The sequence below is a fragment of the Polypterus senegalus genome, chromosome 17, assembly GCF_016835505.1.
Source record: "Polypterus senegalus isolate Bchr_013 chromosome 17, ASM1683550v1, whole genome shotgun sequence".
NCBI lineage: Eukaryota > Metazoa > Chordata > Cladistia > Polypteriformes > Polypteridae > Polypterus > Polypterus senegalus.
Window position 1 is genome coordinate 46,536,918 of NC_053170.1, and position 21,581 is coordinate 46,558,498.

The following is a 21,581-nucleotide window of genomic DNA, read 5'->3' on the forward strand; positions in this document are numbered from 1 at the left end:
AAAAATAATAAAAAATATTTCTTAGTTCTTTTGCATTGTGTCCTACATGTCTGTTTGTTGGGTTTAAGGGGCAACAGTGACTCCTAGCATCCACAATATGTATGTATGTATATATATATATATACTGCATATCTATACTAATAAAAGGCAAAGCCCTCACTCACTCACTGACTCATCACTAATTCCCCAAATTCCCGTGTAGGTAGAAGGCTGAAATTTGGCAGGTTCATTCCTTACAGCTTACTTACAAAAGTTGGGCAGTTTTCATTTCGAAATTCTACACGTAATGGTCATAACTGGAACCTATTTTTTCGTCCATATACTATAATAGACTTCTGCTTGATGCCCATGGGAGGCGGAGTTACGCCTCCCACGTAATTTAGTGCCTGCCCATATAAGGCCGTCCGTCAGCGGCAATCCAATAGAAACACTGCCGCTAAATATTCACGGGTGAAGGACTGTGCTTATGCAGAGGAAGATGAGATGGTCAGGGTGGTGTTTGGCACAAACTCTGAGAAACTGCAAGAGAAACTTTTAAGTGCCGGGTCTTAGCTAACATCGCCGTTGACATCGCACGAGATGGCACCAGCACAGCAGGAAACCTTCGATGCATGTACACCGAGCGGCTCACGTGAACTGACGCAGTGCACAGACAAAAAGCAACAGTTCCAAAGAGTGCTGAACAAAACCGAATTACACAATTGAGAAGGCAGCAAAAAAATATGAAGCGTGTGATACATACAAGCATATTCATAAGTGCAGCTACTGCGGAAACAAAGCACACGGTGGAAAAAGTCAATGTCCCGCTAAAGGAACACAGGGTAAAAAAAAACCTGTGCATGCAGTGTGTCACGTCTCAGATAAAGAGGAAGACGAGCTGTTTATTGATGCAGTAAGAAACGAATCGAATGAATGAAACCTGTTATCTTTATAACGATTGACAAACACGGAATGTAACTTGAACACAACACATCGTACAAATACGAACCTGATTGAAAGAAATAATGATAATCAAATCCTTGATGACAGCAACACTCCTAACACTCACAAAACAATTACTGTATATTAACACTCATGTTACGTTATTTTTAAAATGTTCCCTTTTCTTTTTCATAACTTCTTTAACACACTACTTCTCCGCTGCGAAGCGTGGGTATATATATATATGTATATATATACCCGATCTACATACGCTCAACTAGATAAACCACACGCCGTGGCGCAATGGTAGAGACCTCGCCTCTAGCGCTGACTTCCGAGGTTCGATTCCCGGGAGGGGGTGCACTCAGTTGTACGCGTGCTTCCCGATTCATTTTACCCTTGCATCCCCTTGGTTTGAGACGTATGAAAAAATATGCGGTTAACGCAGAAAGACAGATCACCAATTGAAGCTTTATGAATAATGGATACTTTATTGGCCATCAATGATTGTTTTGGTAAAGCCATACTCAGTGTATTCATTAGATGAACGGTAAAAAAGTAAGAGCGAGGGGAGGGTGACTTATTGAGGCACGCAGGCAAAACCACAATAGCACGGGCTCGATGTACTGTAGTGCTGCGTCAACTCGATCTGAATTGCGATCACATTCAAAAAATATATCTTTTCAAGTTCTATTTAGTCCATATGTGTCAAACTCAAGGCTCGCGGGATCATTTTATATACTGTATTATTGTTATTAATGGCCCGGGGATATGAAGCGCTGGTAACACAATAAACTACAGATCCCATAATGCAGCGCTTCAGCTGCCTTGCTGAACACTTACGCGTTAATCAAGTCTAGCTTATGATGCTGCAAGTTATTGCGAAGCTAGCCCACACGATGCGAAGAGAAAAGTTGATTCTGAAAATAGAGCCTTTAAAAACCGATGGGAGGCTGAGTATATGTTTACTGACATTGCCGGTAAACCCGTGTGTCTCATTTGTGGAGCTAATGTGGCTGTAATTACAGAATTTAATCTAAGACGGCACTATGAGACAAAACATCAGGATAACCTGAAAGACCTGAATGCAATGCAGAAGATACAGAAAGCAGAAGAGTTAAAGAAGAATCTGACACTTCAGCAGACGTTTTTACCCGTGCAAAATCACAAAGTGATTTCAAGTGAAGCTGCTTTTATGGGAGACACAAATGCACCAGTGCAACTTGCCCCACTTTCCCTGTTGCCAAGTAATGTTGAACCAAGTCGGCACAACGGTGTTCCCAAATACGCACTTTGCTGATAAACTGAGCGCACTGCGCACTGAGTTCGCACGCGCTTTGGTGACTTTGAAGAACAAAAAAAGAATTTTGAGTTGTTTCGCAACCCATTTGCCGTCGATGTGGAAACTGCACCTGTGCAGATTCAGATGGAGGTGATTGAGCTGCAGTGTAATGGCACACTGAAGGCAAAGTACGATACTGCAGGCCCGCACAGTTTATTCACTCCATTCCCGCAGAAATGCTCCAGCTCCGTCTACATGCGGCTCGAACCTTGTGCATGTTTGGTAGCACATATCTGTGTGAGAAGCTCTTCTCAGTGATGAAGACTAACAAAACAGCACACAGGAGTCGCCTCACTGATGAGCACCTGCAGTCCATCCTGAGAATCTCCACAACACAGAACCTCACACCAAACATAAACGAACTTGTTGCCAAAAAAAGATGCCAGGCGTCCAGCTCTGATAAAATGACATATGAGCAAAGACAACTGAATGATTTGATTTGTTATTGCTGAAAAGAACAAATTTTATTTATATTTCCAGGTTTTGTTATGCAGCATGTTCATATTTGAATTTGTATAATTTTGACAGGATATATTTTTATGGAGAGCAAAATCTTTTGGGATATTTAAAATTTAAGTTTATTTTTTATATAAAATTACATAAGAGTAAAGAAATTTGAATGTTTGTTCTTTTAACGTTTACTTTATTTCTAACTTGTATAATTTAGACAGGATATATTTTTATGGAGAGCAAAATATTATAAGTTATTTAAGGTTTGAGTTGATTTATTCGAATAATATTCCTGTCTGTTTTATTCATATTTATGTTCAAAAAGTTAAATTTTAAAAGTTTTAAAGTTTTAAAAGTTTAGTTTTAGTGTGTTCAATAAATGTTTATCCTGTTCGGCCCGCGACCTAAAGTGTGTTTTGGATTTTGGCCCCTGTGCAATTGAGTTTGACACCCCTGATTTAGTCGACACAAATATCTTTGGTTGGAATGTAAGGCGAATTTACTCTTTACATTTGTATGGTGAAGAAAAATTTATGCAATGATGCCTACATTTAACTTACATTCCTACCAAAGATATTTCTGTCGACTAAATAAAAATTCCTTCTATTTAAAATTTAAATAGAACTTGAACAGATACGATAGTTCATAATATCCACGCAGACTTGCACGTAAAAGCGGGAGTCATACGTTTTAACAAACAGCGTATTGCACTGATACGAAATAGCCTGCCCATTTAATTAACTTGTACATATGTATGTATATGTGTATATGTATATATATGTTTATGTGTGTGTGTGTGTATATATATATATATATATATGACAGCAACACTCATAACAGCGACAAAACAATTACATTGACAATCCTGTTACGTTATTTTCAAAATGTTTCCTTTTCTTTTTCATTACTTCTTTAACACACTACTTCTCCCTAAGTTTTTATGAAAATAAAGGAAAATAAAGCTGCAGTAGCTGGTATTTTGCTAGTATATATATATATATACAGATGTCCCTGGGTCACTGAAAGCTTACACCTAAAGGAATCTATATCTACACACAGTGTCACTGTATTAGTTAGGGACTGTAGGTTTGTATTTAAGTTAAATTTGTATGTAAGTTGGAACAGGTACGTTATTTTAATAAATGCTATTGTTGACCGAATGTAACCAAGTGCTCTGCCAATGAATGATGGAGTTTCACCTCTTTCTGACCTTTTTATTATTGCTACTTTATTTTCAATGGTGATGGTTTTTCTCTTCTTTACTATATTACCAGCACTTGCATCAGATTTGTGTTTTAGAGACATTCTTGAAGGGTGAAGACAAAAGGTTAAGATGAGCTCTTCTGTACAGCACTGTACGCGCTATCACAGCAAGAAGACACCAGTCGTCAACACGTCTGATGTATAGGGTGGTCCAAATCTAATTATGCAATTTTCATTACGCTATAACTTATTCAGTTTATTACATAGAAAATCACCGAAAAATCCCGGCCATCGAGAAGTGTGCGAATTGACGACACAAAGAATCGTCTTCGCGCCGAACTGGAATCGTCCCAGCATAAATCAAAGTCATCCAGATGATCTGGATCTGCATAATTAGATCTGGACCACCCTGTACCGACAAGAGACAACTTCCTGCTATGTGCGTAACAGTACAAGCCGGCTTGCTATTGAGAATGAATGGGGTCAGCGAGGATGCTGTTTATCACCAGCTCACCTCACATTTGCCTCCGTTACAGTATGCTGCCTGCAGCGTCCGCTGCACTACCGCCCCCAGTCAACACGCAGCCATCCAAGGCACACTACAATGCTACCCCCCACTGCCCCGTTTACCCTCAATGGCCTCCATTCAGCAACAACTGGCTCACATTACCAGCCTTCCACCGAGAATGAATGGGCAGCCGTGTGTGGTGGGCGGGTAGTGAAACCGCTTGCCGCCGGGAGCCGCCCGAGGGACACTACACTGCGCGAGATAACGGAGCGCCAGTTACTGAGGCGCATGCGTTGCAGCTGCGGCTTTATTCGTATGTCGTAGTCGGATGTCTGTAACCTGGGGACTACCTGTATATATATATATATTGTGCGATGTGGCTGGCTTGTCATCCTGCCCAATACCCCCAGGCCGCCAGATGGAGCCCTCCCTGCAGTATGGAGGTGCCCTGAAGACCAGCAGGGAGTCATGGGACATGTAGTTTTTATACAAGACCCTGCTTGGAACCACAGGGGCCGCAAGACAGAGCTGCAGGGAGGACCGAAGACTTCTTTGTGCCCTTTAACCCGGAAGTTCGTCAAAGGAAAAGCGACGGGCTTCCGGGGTGAAGAAAAGAACATTTTACCTGACCCAGAAGTGATACAAGATCACATGGACTGGGGATTGAGAACACTTCTGGGTCAGGGTATTTAAAAGGACTACAGGAGCTACCAGACGGCGAGCTGAGCTGGGTGGAAGGGTGGCAACGCGTCTGGGAGTGGAGGATTATTGTATTGTGATTGGTTATTGTTATTGTATGAGTATAGTGGAGGAGAGGGTGCTTTGTGCACTGTGGCAATTTAATAAAGTCAAATCTTGGACTTTTACCTGGTGTTTGGAGTCGTGGACAAGGGTTCAAGGGAGCGAGAGTGCCCCTTATCTGTCACAATCTATATATATATATATATACAGAAAAAAAAAAAAAAAAAAACTCCAGATATACTACAGAAAAAAGCAAAGCCTGCAGGGGTTCCAAGTCCAAAAGATTGCCCAGTCCACACAAGAAATATAATATCTTTTGCTTATTACTTAGAGAATGAACAGAACATGCATGATGCCACTGTTAAAGCAGTAGTGTTAACTACTATTTATTACAAAATGGATTACATCAGTCCACAAACTTCTATGTATAGTTGAAGATGCCGAGCTGAGAGACATCACTCAACATGATTTTAAATTTCTTACACATTACATTCAAATGGGAAAATTGTGTCACATATCAATAAATTATATGAAAGTCTTCATCCTTTGAGCAGTTAAAAAACTTTACAGCAGTCATACTGACAGAGGACTACTGAACATTGCAGAACTACCTTGGTTAGACGTGATTAATTGAGTGAATTTTTGTGACTACAGTAATCACAATTTAAAATCGTAATCATCTGCCACACACAAACAAGCACTAATGTATATGTAAACATACAGTATATACCTCCAGTGCTCACCATCCATTTTCAGATAGTGAAGTCAAAGTGAGTGAAGGCCAGATTTGCTATGTAAAAATAGGTATAAGACAAAAGTACAGAATGTCACCTTATATTTTGGCTACATCTGTGGTTGTCATTTTAAAACAATATTAGTTTTATGAAACAACGCCACATTTCAGGAAAGCATAAGTAATATGAATAATATAAAAAGTGTAGTTTTTGTTTTTAATCAAAAATTTTGAGTACTTATTTTCAAGATGCAAGGTTGTATAGATTTAAAAGGTAAATTGTGGTTATTAGCATGATATGTTATAAATACCTCTTTGCTCAAAAATTCAATTTCGGCTGTGAAATTACTGTACTCATGAGCCTGCACTTGGACAATGCAAGAGGTACAGGCTTCCAGTGATGATGTGGGCAGCAAATCAAATTCATTTAAAAGAGCATTAATCAGTGAACTCTTTCCTGTTCCTGTCATGCCAAATATTCCAATGAAGACTTCTTCTTGAATATCCCGATCTTTCAACATCAAGACTTTTTCTCTGTAAAAAGAAAAAAAAAACACATATTTTAGGAATGTTTGTTTAATTTATTGGTTTATTTCAAAAAGTAAAACTTCCCTACCATTTAAGAAATTACCTGACTCCAATTAGGCTTTACTAATTTCATCATAATAATTACATGTCAGATCTTTCTTATATTTGTCTTTAGTTCTATAGTGTACAGTAGCATTAAGATATAATAAATTGACTGTTTTTCAAAGTATTAAATATATTACTTAGCTTTATACTGCCACATCTGATGTAAAACAACATTAAGAACAAGAATTTACAGGGCATGTTTGCAATAAACAAAGAGTCAGGATCAAATCTAATTGTAAGGTTAATCATTTCAGGTTCTAAATAAATATCTTCAATAAATAATATAACAATAATGGTAATATTGGGTTTAAATATCAAATAAAGACTTGTGTACCAAACAAAGTTAAGAAATAAACAAAAAAAAAAAGAAATATAAGTAATGGTTAAATGACTAGAAAATAAACAGCTACATGTAAAATATTACATTCACTTGTTTGGTTCCATGAATAATTTTGAATTTTTGAGTTACTTTGCATAACTACAGTAATTCATTATTCTAGCAGGATTCAATTAAAGCTCTCAATATTACTTTTGGAGTATAGAAATAAATCAGTACATAAACAAAATTAAATTGGCAACATTTTTAGCAAAGCACTGTATTACATTTAAAAAAGGTGAATAATGCTTGACATAATAAAATATTAAAATTAAAACCCTTAACATTGAAAATATATTCAAGGAATTACCAAAGCACAAAGAATAGTTCAGTAAAAACACAAATAAAAAAAAAACATACTTTAATTTTTTTAAAAAGTCATTCTGTTCCTTTCCAGTACAGGACAATTCTTCCAATTTATTATATATTTGTGACAAAATAGTTCTTGATTTAACTTCCATAGTATAATCTGAAAGAAAGATTTTCTGCTTTAGTTCTGTTTAGCATCATTTTCAATGATGGCATAAAAAGTTTTCCGAAGCAAGCAATTTATTTTACACAGTTATACAAAAAGACATCATTTACCATAATTGGCCAGTTTGCTTTTAGCTGCACATTCATGGAATTTTAGCATATATTTCATGATGCTTCAGTTGAAAAGTACACAATTGTACTGTAAATTACAATACAGAAATTCAACATTCTGTATAATAACTAAATGTTGCCATCTTGTCTATTGGGACTAGCTGTTTTGGGATAAGTGTGGTATTTGCTATGAGGGACAGGGAAAAACTTCTTCAGTACTTATCAAAAGTAAAATGGTTCTGTGCTGCACTTATGTGTGGTGGCCTCCATGGAAAGGAGCTATTTGGAGATACTATTTCAGAGAAGTGTACTTGGGAATTGGTATGGATGTGACCTCTAACCCACTACACGGTAAAAAAAAAATGAGAGTTCCAGTTATGAGATAAACAATTGTTGTATCATTTGAAAAGGCTGCCTTACACCATCCTTTTGGAATCACCATACTCTTGAACAGAGACATTATCATTATCTAATGGAGCATAAGAAAGTAAGGCTAAAGTGTTTTTGTTTATAGCCATCATACTGTAGATATTGTTTGGCCCAGAAATTTTATTTAAGATAATGAGTGTGAAAGATATTCGCATTCTAACGCTCTGTCATCATTGTGATTTTTAATTGGTGTAATTCAAACTTGAAGGCAATGTCTCTGTGTGTATATACTGCAACTAAGTTTATCTTTTTTTAGTAAGTTGGCCTCTTTCTTTAAGGATGCTGCCCAATAGTATATGCTAGACATGAATGAATCCTATTGGTGAATGAAATTTAAAATCTGTCAGGAAAAAATAAAGAAGATCAGGACACCTTGTTTATGTGGGTCTTTTGGTTTGCGGATATGAACATGCATTGAAGAGCTGTATTTCATTCAGGTCACACTTGAAGAGTGGACACCTGCAGTTCAAATACATCTGCATTAATGGGTACTGGATGAAGTGAACATCTGATTGGAGGCATGCACCTGAAGATCATTTTGTCATAATCTGTTATTGTGTTTGGTATTATCATTATGACTAACTAGTTCACTTAAATAATGGGATTCATCTCATGGAAGTAATACCTTTTTGACATTTTTCTACATGACCTGAAAAAATATTCCAGAATGAAAAAAATTACGTTAACACATATTTATGTTTTGTAATTGTGCAATATGCTTAATATTACACATGTGAGTGAGGAAGATTTATACTGTATGTTTATTGTTTTGTGCACAATTAATCTTAATATATTTTGTTGTTAGCTTTTATGTTTGTTGTTGATTGATGACTAGGTGGGTGGGAAATGGAATGGTTGCTTAGAGCCTTAAATTGGCTTTCCCTTCCTGACCAAATAAAATAAATGGTGCAGTGACACTGTTCAAGTGATTGGTTGCTTATGTTCTTTGACAGACGTATACAGAAAACAGCAAAAAATCATCTTCATTGTAAGTCTTGGTTTGTTGGTTCTTTATGAGGTTCATGCGGGATGGTGTACGGATGGGAGCCCTGTGTTTGATTATTGGCATGTATACATCCCTACATAGTGATGCACCACATGGTCTTTTGTAGTTTACTTTCCTTGTTCTTCCAGTCTCTTGCTTCATATTTCTGCTTCTGTTCTTTTATGGCTAACCTAATGGCTGCATCGTTGAAAGTTCAAGGTCTCAGTTTAATTTTACACGATAAAACATCAATTGACATCATGTTCCTTACAGAAATCCAGGCTGTTAACAAAGAATGTTCCTTGATTACAAAATAAATGCAACTCTGCAGCTGCTTGTTGCCCTGCAAACTCACCATGATCAATCAAATGTGATACTAACTGCACCTCAAAACACTTCTTTGAGGAACAAATTTTTTGGTAACACTTTAGTTTAGATACTGCAAAAATGCATTCATTACTCATTTACTACTCTGTAACAAGAGGTTAACAAATACTTCTTTGTGTCTTAATAACACTCGCAAAGCATCAGTAAAGTGTTTATTCATCTCAGTGATGTGACTGAGGAACAAACCTTCACTCTGACAGGTGGTTTAACTGAGACGTATTTCTCTTGTTATTCCATACTTAGTTTAAGACTCGTGAATCATTCATATTAACAAGTCATGTCAATATACCACACAGCACAGAGATGAATAACCTGTCTACTGATGTTTCATAAGCGTTATAAAGACCAAAAGACGCCTTTGTTAAGGTCTTGTTACATAAGAGTAAATGAGTAATAGATGCATTTTTGCAGTACCTAAACTAAAGTGTTACACATTTTTCCATTATGTGTGTTATTATTTTACATTATTTTGAAGGTTTTTGCCATTCTGTACTCTTTTATGATTCTGAATGTTGCTAAAGAATCAGTTGTGCTTGTACATGTTTTTTATGGCATAAAACACTATGACATGTGTTGTTTAGCACCTGCATATTGAAATGGAAAGATAACACTCATTTGCACAGGACAAAAATGTTTTTAAGCAATTTGTTTTCTAGTTAAGAACCTTTGCTTATATTAGGATTTTGTTTTCTGTTCATGCTAGTTTAATAATGGCAGCTGTGTTGACTTGGTGTTTTTTGACCTTGACAGCCTGATTACTCTTGTGGAAATTTCCCTTTAAATAACTTATTGCATCTCTTAAAAATATCCGCTCAGAACGATAGCTTTTTTGACAGTCATGCGGGTACTATTACTGGCTTCTAGGATGGACTTAATAGATTTTGTTACCTGCTGGTGCAGACTGCATTGTTCTCCATTTACTCCCTAACTTCATAATGGTCCTCAATTTTGCCAGATCCAGCCAACAATTTTTGTATTTTTAGAGATTTTGAATGAATAACTTACAATGAGGTAAACTTATGTTAATCCATTATGCAATAAAGTTTATCATCTCTTCTACCAATGCAGGCTGCACTCCATTTCTTTTCAGACTTATAGAGGATCCAGAATGTATTCAAAACTATTTATTGTGTTGTAGATTTAATTTTAAAAGGTATACTTTTCCATTTTTGTCCATCAATCTATACTTAATAATTCATAATAAAAAAGTGAAAACGTTTTCAGAAAGTTCTATAGGTTTATTACCTGTTCAATTCCTGTTTTTAGCATAACAGAATTTTTCTGAAACTCTCCCATAGATTAGAGAAATGTGTTTGAACAATCTCTGATTCCATATATTTTGCATCATTTGAATGGCTATTAAAGCTCCAAAGATCAACTTTGGGATTGGGTTCACTAATGGTTTTGGTCATTCCAGATGGTTTAAGATATCTGAATTTGATTTAAGGCACTTGTTTCTAGAGAGGGTGCAACTGTCATACATATCTGTACTGATTTTTTATTTAATTTCATTTTATTAGTGCTGTTAGTTTTTGATAATATATTTTACTTCCTTGTCACCATTTTGTTTCTTACAAGTGCCGCTATTTTATGTTTCACAGTGCCTTTTGATATTGGCAGCAACCTCTGTTACTATCCCATGACATCCACTAGTGACATCATCAACACAACTGCAAAAAGGTTGGCAATGCAGATTTCCCACTTGTCGAAGTTTGTGGCGAATCATTGCAGTTTAAATAACAAATTATTCTCCAGTTAAGAGTTTTTTATAAGCTTTTTGTGACAAAATTTGGTTATTATTTTGGGATTTGATTATAGGTTTCTGTATACTTATGGCAACAACTTTGCTCTGTTTTTGTTGACCATTTTTTTCTCACATTTCCTGGTTCATTCTCTTTTTTCTTGTTCTTACCATACCCAGATTTTTGTAGAACAATACCCCTGTTTGATGGATCCAAAGCATCATTTATTACATTTCTGCTACTTCAAAGAGTTCAAAGAGGTCTACCTCTCATAAGTGCAAATTTGTGGTACTTACACTTCCAAGGTGTGTCTCATTTGCTTAGCTTTCAAACATCAAAACCAATTTGGGACTTCTTACAGTACACTTTTTCAAATTACCAAGTTTTTTTTTAATTCTGCTTAGAATTTTTATTTAGAAGATTATAGCTCTGCTTCACAATGTAATTATTTTCTAGAAAACTTGTCCTTCCTATTAGACTGAATTAAAGATGGTATTGAAGTCTATGGTGGGTGGCACAGAGTTGTACTGGTTGCATTGCTGCCTTGCAACACGGAGACAAGGGTTCACATTCCCAATACTCCTTGCATGGAACCTGCATGTTCTCCCCATTTCAATGTGAGCTTCTTCTGGGTGTTCCTATTTCTTCCCACAATCCAAAAACGTACAGATTAGGTGAATTGGAATTGCTAAATTGACCCTAGCTATAGTGTGTGTGTTCGCCTTGTGATGGGCTGTCCAGGTGTTATTCCTGACTTGCAACTGCCTTTCCCTCCATCCCTGCCCTGGTAAATGGATGGATGGATGAACTCAATGATGTAAGAATTTCTGATTTTTATTATTATTATTATTCTCATGAATAATTTTTGATTAATTTTTATTTAATTGTGTTGTTTTCAGTCAGTCAGTCATTATCCAACCCGCTATATCCTAACACAGGGTCATGAGGGTCTGCTGGAGCCAATCCCAGCCAACACAGGGCGCAATGCAGGAACAAATCCTTGGGCAGGGTGCCAGCCCACCATAGGACAGACGCATACACGCACCCACACACCAAGCACACACTAGGGACAATTTAGGATTGCCAGTAAAAACCTGGGATTGAATCGTCATGAATTTTAGTTTTCGCTGTTTTTTCCACCTTGATTTGGGTTATGCACTGCTCCTTTTTTCATGCTTCTCAATTTGTTTGTGCAGTCTTCATTTTATTTGCGTGCTGCTCCATTTGCATTTGTTGTTTCTGATTTTTTTTGCGCATTAAATTTGTTTTGCGTTTTCTTATTTGTTTTTTGTGCATTCTGATTTTTTGTTGCGTATTCAATTTGCTTTTGCACATTCAATTTTTTTTTTTTTCTCATTTGTTTTTGCGTTTCCAATTTTTTTTTTAGCATTTTCTCATTTGTTGTTGCACATTCAGTTTGTTTTTGTCTTTCCAATTAGTTTTTACAAATTGAGATTTTGTTTTTATGTATTCATTTTGCTTTTGTGTTTTCTAATTTCTTTTTGCATAACTTAATTTGTTTTTGTGAATTACACTTCAGGACCACCGTAATGATGCCATCTTTTGTTTATCATTAGCACCATTTTTTTCTTTCAAGGAACTGCCAATAATTTTTGCAATTACTATGCCAAATCCTGTTGATGAGATACAGAAGAGACATATTTTATCTTCACACTCCACTTAATTTAAGGTGGCAGCACAGAGCTTCTTGCATCCTACCTTTGGGATAACTTGATTAGTCAAATATTTGCTGATTTGCTTTGCTGCTTTTTGGGTTAAGGCTTGCTGATTTTCTGTTTTAACCTTTTCAGCTTTTGCTTTCAATTTTTCACTTTGAAATTTTGGCCTTTGTAAAAGTTAACTACTACTGATAAATATGATTTTCACAACTTAATTATATAATTATTATTTTGAATGACTTCTGTCCTTGTTAATTGTTACCTTTTGCCTTTAGCACTCTTAAAAAGCATTTTAATTAAAGCCTTTAGATCAGTGACCCAGTCCTGCTGCTACTACTTTGCAAAGTTAAGTACTGATAAGAAAACCAGCATAATCTTGTGTAGCAGAATCCTGACTCCTAGGGGTTTTGTTTATCAGTAACTATAGTGACAAGTGTATTTAAGAAGTGTTCCCACCACCTGTAAGTCAATCATATCTTCCCATGCACTGAGTGGCTCCACGTACATGTCAATAAAGGTATTCGTCTCATCCAGGATTGGTTTTGTGATTTAACTTGAACACCTTCTACCATAACTCTTACTTTTAAGTTTTCTCTACCTTTTTTATCAAAACTTTTTATTAACTGGTCTTATTTTCCACTCTTTTAAATCTTGGGAACACCTGAAATAACACACCATGTGCCACCAGGCTGGTACCTAGGTCCAGAGAGCTTCTCATCAGAAATTCTCTCTTATTTTTTTGAAACAATGTTTCAAAACTTTTTTTTCTAAACTGCAAAGTGCTGTTATTTCCCCTTCTTTAATAAAATCTGGCCATTTTTCAGTATTTTCTTGCTTAGGTTCTGCCATGTTGTTCAGCACTTCATGGGTGCAGCAATGACGTTTACAGTTGCTACTGTTGTTCCCAGTCACATTGATGTGGAGAATACATGACATACTGAGTCGTCGTTCTTTGCCTGCATAAGATGGTGGAACACAATCTCTAATTGGACGTCTTTAGGAAAATAAAAATGCAAAACTACTTTAGTGTCAGTTATGAGCAAAAGAACACATAGCATTAAGGTTGGTTATAATTTTTGTGACTTTGATTCTGGTTTGGTGATTTGTTTTGAAAATAATCTTTTATTTGATCCTTTGGTTTTCTGCCAGTTTCATGTTTTGCAATTATGAAATCAAAGACTCCTATTTTTCACAGGCAACTGAAATTAGTATACATTTAATTTTTTGCTTCTGTTCTGCATCCATTGTGACATCTATCAGCCTGCATAGAGATGTTTTTCATGGCCTGGAATGTTCCAGTCACTGTGATACAAATTTTCTATTGCCTCGGTCCTTTTTTACTTCTAACTCCAGGTCTAAGTCATCTGGGGCCTCATGTATAAACGGTGTATATGCACAAAAATGTTGCGTTCCCCCATTTCCAAGCTCAAATCGCAATGTATAAAACACCTAAACTTGACGTAAAGCCATGCACATTTTCACGCTAGCTCAAACCCTGGCGTACGCAAGTTCTCTGTTCAGTTTTGCAAACTGCCAGCATCAAAGCAGTGCTTTTGTTCCAGTGTGGTTTCCCTTTCTTTTTTAGATCCACATCCCTGACGTGGCTTTATCATATACACTGAAATTAACCACATATTGTTTATTAGTTTAAGGCATCTGATTGTAATTAACCTGTAACAATATAATGGTCCATGGAATAGCAGAACTATCCCAAATACTATAGCTGCTTTAGTGTTGTTACTCTCACTGCACCTTCTTCTTCTTCTTCAGCTGCTCCCATTAGGGGTTGCCACAGCGGATCATCTTTTTCCATAGTACTCTCACTGCACCACTCGAAGCATTTATATCACTGTATCTGAGTGTGGAATCACAGCTCTACAGCAGCTGATCGAAAAGAGAATTATTGGTATACAGCATCAAGCACATGCTGCCTATTTGAACTGCTCTCATATGGAAAATGCTTCTGAACCTTTCCTGTACTGACCTCGCGGTTCAGAAACAGTTTTATCCCAAGAATTAAATAAGATGAAATTCAGCAAAATATGTTTATTACATAATACAGATAAAATGTTAACATCATTTAAATAATCTATACTTTTAATAATTAAACATGTGAGGACACGGTGTTGCTGGTAGCTAGTTCAGGGATTGTTCCTGCATCACGCTGTATTCTTGCTGGGGATGGTGCAACACTGGAAGGATAGATGGATAGAATAATTAAACATGTACTACAAACATATTTCAATGTTCCTTAAAAGTTTTGAAGAATCTGTGTTCTAAGTTTACAGATGGCTTAATGTCTACTACTGAGCTGATTGTGTGGCGATTGGTTACTTAGAGAAAGAAAAGGAAGGACAGGAATTGGGGGTTAGTATGTTTGAAAGAGACAGTACTGCTGCAATATATTATTTCATCGAAGGTCGCGCATGGTGCAGTGTTGTGATGTGAGATTTTGCAAATAACTTGATAAATATTTTGTATGTCTTTATTTGTAATTTAGGCAAAGCAATGTAATATTAGTGAGAATCATTCATGTTTAAAAAGGAATGGGTCTCTTTGAATTTTATGGCAGGATTTGCGGGATGTGCCTTAAACCAGTTTGGCGAGTATTTCTCTGCTAAAGTCTTTCAACCCCCGCAAGGAAGCCAGGTTACTTTAACAAATCGTTTTGGGGACATGTCAGGTGTTAAGATGTTCTATTTCCCCATTGGTCTGAGGTATGGCTGTTTGGAATTGACTTGTATTAGAGGCCTTTAAGTACTATGATGCCCTATTGGCTCTAGAGGTTGGACGGAGAATCTATAAATCTGCTTGCTCAACCACACTCTCTCTCTTACTAACCTCTGATGATGAAGACAACACAATGAAGAGCACAGCTCGGCTTCAGCCATATTGAACAGACATGTGGCTGAAAGTTGAGCACAAATGATGCCTTAACTAGAGACATTTTAAACAACTACAAGTCTGTGTGCTGCCTGAACTACCGTAGATCCCGGAATACAGGCCGACCTGGTATATTAGCCGAACCCCTTCTCTACCTACTAAATTACATGTATTTGCAGATGACCGGTATATAAGCTGACCCACTTCTCCAAGCAAAATTTTCTAAATTTACTTAAAAGTGTCTCTTCGGGTATATTTATAATGTTTATCGGCAAGAATTTGAGACTGCCGGCATTTTGATATATATAATATAATGTGCATAATTTACCAAAACACCAATCATTTTTCTAATGTACTAACCAAAAAGTTATAAAAAGTGCCAAACCTACTTCGATTAAGCTAGGAGCATGGCGGCACGCATGGTCACAGCGGTTCAGGGCTCTCCTTTTCAGTGCACTTTTTTGTTGTTTTTGTACTTTTTTGTCCTTGTTTGTGCACGATCGGTTTGGCGAACATCCGCTACACCATTCAGAACCTTATAGACATCGGTGTCCAGAGCCAGACATCTGTTTCGAGTGTTTTTCATCACACGCACAACATCCCAGACAACATAGCGAGACCAGCGGGCTCTCCGTGGATTGTTGTCGGGTCTAGGAGACAACACAGACGGAGGAGGGAAAGAAAGCAGAAGCGGGGCCACAGATCCGGCGTTATGCTAAAGCTAAAAAACAACCATACAAGCCCTATACAGAACTTTTTTCTGCACTAAAGGAGCTGCTTTTAATCTCATTGTAGATGTGTATAGTGACAATAAAAGGCATTCTATTCTAGAAACAATTTCATACTGTACTCACCATTTAATTTGACATCTTTGGGCTGCAGTAAGGAGGAGATATTTCCACACAATGTCCATCTTCGCTTTGATTGCGATCGCTTACTTTTACCTTCTCTTCTTTCCTTAGCAATTATGTGTCTTTCTTGCATGGTCTTAATGAATTATATATATAGGTAAATCACTGCAATGACGGAAATTACATCCACAAACACATTTATCTGGGCTCCGACTGACGCTACTAATGCTCTCGGTTATTTGTTTACAATCGCATAGCGATACACGTGACCGCATCCGTTTCGTAACGCAAGATGTTGATCGTAAATCAAAACAAAAAATTTCATTTTAAACTTCCCGATAATTTATTATAAATTTTATTAATAAAATCAACAACTAAAACACTTTTTAAAATAAATTCTTTATTTAATTTAAAGTACCGGCATGCAAAGTTACTTCTTCATCTGAAAGATTGCTCTGTGGTTTCGTCATTATTTACTTCCGTATTCATCGGCAAAACTGGCATTGCACTGGAAATCTTGAATCTGAAACGGTACTCGTATAAACCGACCCCCAAACTCCAAGCCAAAAATCTAGGACGAAATTCTCGGCTTATATAACGGGATCTACGATACACATCACCATTTAATCAGGCTGTATGGTTGCCAATATTCAAATGTACTTTGCATTTTGTTATTATTTATGAATATTATCAATAATACATTGTATAAATTGTAACGTAACTCCTACTTGTCTTTTTACTACATCTAATTGCCTGAGGTTATAGATATACAAGGGAAGGTGGGGAGAAGTTATATACAATAATACCTTATAAACAGTGGTAAGTCTGTGGGATTAGGCATTCTGACAGAGGCTATGTATTAATAATACAATAGGGGAAAGTAGAGCAATATATTACTCTACCAAGATAAAACACGCAGCAAGCATTTTGTGTGAGGTAAGAACAATCTCTGGATGGGACGCCACTTCATCACTATCACTGCACCATCGTATTCCCATGTTTAATAACATGCTTTAATTGATATGATATAAATACTGAAATGATATCAAGTATACATCTCAGTATTTAAATTATTCAGAGAACTGTAATATCACGAATGTAATGGATTCTGTGTCCTGTCAGAGGAAGAGAAAGCCCATTTAAGAAGCATGTAGTGATTCACACATATAGTGCACACAGATAAACACATACAAAACAAAGCATTTAACGTGCTACTTTAGTCACGATGGGATTTGAGAAACTAGTAAATTAAATGATTTTATGATGAAGTTTATGATGTTCTACTTTAATCACGTAGTTTATTTTGTCATTAAAGTGGAAATTTCGAGATTAAAGTTGACATTTCAAGCTTTTTTCCCACTGTGTCCCTATTTTTTTTTCTTTTCTCTGTACCCTAATAAGCTTCCATATGACACTCAGACGATGGACTACGACTCGTCTTTTCACTGCAATTTTGATATCTGACAACTTTTTTTTTTTTTCAGGCACTGTGCGACTTTGTGTACTTGAGCTTTCGAGTTTCTCTGACACTCTATGTCACTCGATCAACTTCCTTTTGTTGTTTATACTACTGTTTAAACCAACAAATAGTACTTTTTTCTTTGCCTCCACTTGGTATTCGCTGAAATTCTTCTATTTTACCCCATGCTTTTGCCATTGCCTTTTCACAGAAAGCTGAGCTTAAGTGCTATTTATATTGATTTTCATATTGAAAGAGGTGTAATTCTGGGAGGGAGTGGGAAGTGGCAGCAGGCACGTGCGTTACTTTTCATGCTGACCGGGATTAATGTAGCGGAAGAATGGGAAAGTTGCCGTACGCATAGATTCATGCATTTGGATTTTTTTTTTGCGTATAAATATTTCTGCTTTTGTCCGTACACCATGTTTCAGTGTGAATTCTACATATGGCGTTATGCATGAGGCCCCCTGGAGTTTCTTTAGATTCTCTAACCCACACTGTTAATTTTTTATTTTTCTTCTTCCCTTATCTTCTGATTTGAAGATGTTCTACACTCTAAATGCTACTACGTTTAAAGCTGCCTACAGACCTGTATACCTTTAACACACTTAATTTGAAAATGTAACCTATCATTCTCTCTTTTTATCTTTGAAAATAATTTTTTAAAAATACCACTCAAAAACAATATTTACCAAAATGTTCTTCTCATATTTTTTCACTGCCTTTGTCTTTCAACTTAAAAGTGTTATGTTATAGATCTAACCCATTAACCCTAGTAGTATCATTTCTGTTGTCTAAATGCCCCTGGTATTTTCTCCACTTGTTCTGGAACAGTTGCTCTGTCTTTCCCTTCCAGTTCCTTATATCTCACCCTTTTTACTCAATCTATTAATTATAATGTTCTTGACAAGGGCTTTTAGTAAAGAAAGGGAGGAAGAAGGAAGGATTTCTTGTTAAAACTTTCCTTGCTTCTATTTGGGAAATTAAAAAAGATCCAAACAATATCAGTTTCAGTAATAGAACAAATAAACAAAACTAACAGACAAATGTGCTCTGATTTTGATGTTGTCCTAGACATTTCTCTTTTGAAGATTCGCTTGCTATGAGTTCTAGAAGTCATGCAATGTGATGCCATCAGCACAATGATATTTGAATCAGGACAGCTTGCCAGACATTGTTCAGGTTTGTAGATACAATTCTAAAACCTTTGCAAGTGCTTTTCTTTTTGACATTTTTAGGTTAGCGATTTCTTGACTTTGAGTTTTGATTCTTGTTTTGGTTTTGTCACAAGGCAAGGCTTAATTGGAGCGACAGCACTGGTTGTGGGGTTCTTCTTGTTGCACTTATTTCACTTTTTGTATTTGGTGAATTCAATAAAAATTTGATCACAAAAATTTAAATCTTTTTCATTGACCATCTTCTATGCATAAAAGATGTTAGATTCACTGGTTATTTAAAACTTACAGCTGTGATAATTTTCTTCAATCAAGATAAAGGAAACACAAGCATTTATTGGTTCTTACTGTAACCTCATGTTCACAATCAAGAGCCAAAATCAATTAATTATTCAGCAATATAAAGCAAACATACTGATACAGTAATTTAATAATTTCTAATTTTATGAATGCAAAATGGTTTATTAGCTCAATGCTTAATAGTATAAGTACTGTATAACATAAGTGTAAGTATAACATAAGTATAAATGACAAATTATTTTCAGTATTTAATACACCTACTTACAGCGATTCAGATTTTCATCAGTTTCAGAAAGCCGATGCTTTTTGATAGTCGTCAAAGGGTGCGGTTCTTGAAGTTTCTTTTTGCCTTTAAAAAACATATTAAGATGACAAATGTCTCATGTTAGTGACTTTTTGATTCATTTCAGATGTGAGAGGTATTATGAGAACATAAGATAATATAGTGTTCCAGTGATCTGCTTTAAACATTTAAAAAATTAAAATGAAAAAATAAGACTCTTAAATATGGAGGATTGGTCAAGAAAATGAAACACATTCCAAATTACAATACACCAAAATATAATGCATATTAATGTTGCAATATGTTTGCCAATTTGAAATGCAATACAATGACATATGTGTTCATTCCTGCCTATCAGAGGCACACTGAAGATGCCTACGGATTTTAAAAAATTAAATTAAAAGAAAATGAATTACAGCAATGTAAATACATTTATCGTGCTGCCTGCTTGGAATGTATTATACTTCTTTCCAAGAGCATGTGTTAATCACACTAAAAACAAATTACATTTAAATCAGTAGTTATGAGCCAGTTAATGGTGTTTTTTTAATGAACCAGCTTAAACTTTACATTTGACTCAGGAAGAAGGACGTTTTATTCCTTTTTGCCAGATAAAGAACTGTATTTGTCTACAGCGGAAATCTGATTACTTACAGAAGGTTTTTAAATAAATAAATACATAAGATAAGTAAGTAAATATACACACACTTTGGTTTGAACACACTTCTGAATGACTATAAAGCAAGAATATTTCAAAAGCAAGAAAAGCTCCGACTTAGCTGTCACAATTGCAGAGTACCAGGCAAGTAAGATGATTTCCAACCCTAGCCCTCTGTAGCCAATCAGCAAGGGTGAGTTAGATATAGTCACCCTGCCAACACCCCTACAACCACTCAAGGGGCCTCATGTATAAACATTGCGTATACACAAAATGTTCCGTATGCCCATTTCCATGCTTACTTTAAGATGTATAAAACTAAACTTGCAAGCACATTATCATGGCAGCCTCAGACCATGCATACACAAGTTTCTGTTTGGTTTGCAAACAGGTGGCACCCAGCATCAAAACAGTGTTACTGTTTCTATGCAGGGCACCTTTCCTTTTTAGATTCACACCTGTGATGTGAGATCTATCAAATACACCAAAATTAATTACATATCATTTACAAAGTTAATTCACTTGATTGTAATCATTCTGTAACAAAATAATGATGTCCAGAATGGCCAAACTATTCCCACTACCATAGCTGCTTTAACATTGTTAAAAGAAATTACAAATGGAAGAATTAGAAGTGAGTGCATATTTATAGATGATGATGACTGGCTTCTAAGTTGATTTCTAAGAGCTATCCTCTTGGAGCTGTGTGCGAACTGGCCAGGTAGGGAGATTTTGAGGAATTGTGCTCTACCAGCTCCTTTGCAAGTTCCATCAACCATCGGGTTTTTAGCCACAGGAGCTTTGCAACATGAACTGACTGACCAATCAAGTATTTCACAATCATCACTGAGTCACACCATGCCAGCTGTATGGGATGATAATTTTGATTTGCTTTGCTGCTTTTTGGGTTAAGGCTTGCTGATTTTCTGTTTTAACCTTTTCAGCTTTTGCTTTCAATTTTTCACTTTGAAATTTTAACTTCTTAGTTTTGGCCTTTGTAAAGTTAACTATTACTGATAAATATGATTTTCACAACTTAATTATATAATTATTATTTTGAATGACTTATGTTCTTGTTAATTGTTACCTTTTGCCTTTAGCACTCTTAAAAAGCATTTTAATTAAAGCCTTTAGATCAGTGACCCAGTCCTGCTGCTACTACTTTGCAAAGTTAAGTACTGATAAGAAAACCAGCATAATCTTGTGTAGCAGAATCCTGACTCCTAGGGGTTTTGTTTATCAGTAACTATAGTGACAA

General features: G+C 36.1%; 1 protein-coding gene across 1 annotated transcript in view; it reads right to left on the bottom strand.

Annotated features, from left to right (window-relative positions):
* The window catches only part of LOC120517193 (nuclear GTPase SLIP-GC-like), a 162,411-nt gene that overhangs the window by 87,761 nt on the left and 53,069 nt on the right, over positions 1–21,581 (bottom strand). The window contains exons 4-6 of the mRNA XM_039739363.1: positions 19,648–19,731; positions 7,268–7,376; positions 6,210–6,432 (exon numbers count right to left, since the gene is read on the bottom strand). Coding sequence (XP_039595297.1) covers positions 6,210–6,432; positions 7,268–7,376; positions 19,648–19,731 — 416 coding nt within the window. The remainder of the gene's footprint in view (positions 1–6,209; positions 6,433–7,267; positions 7,377–19,647; positions 19,732–21,581) is intronic.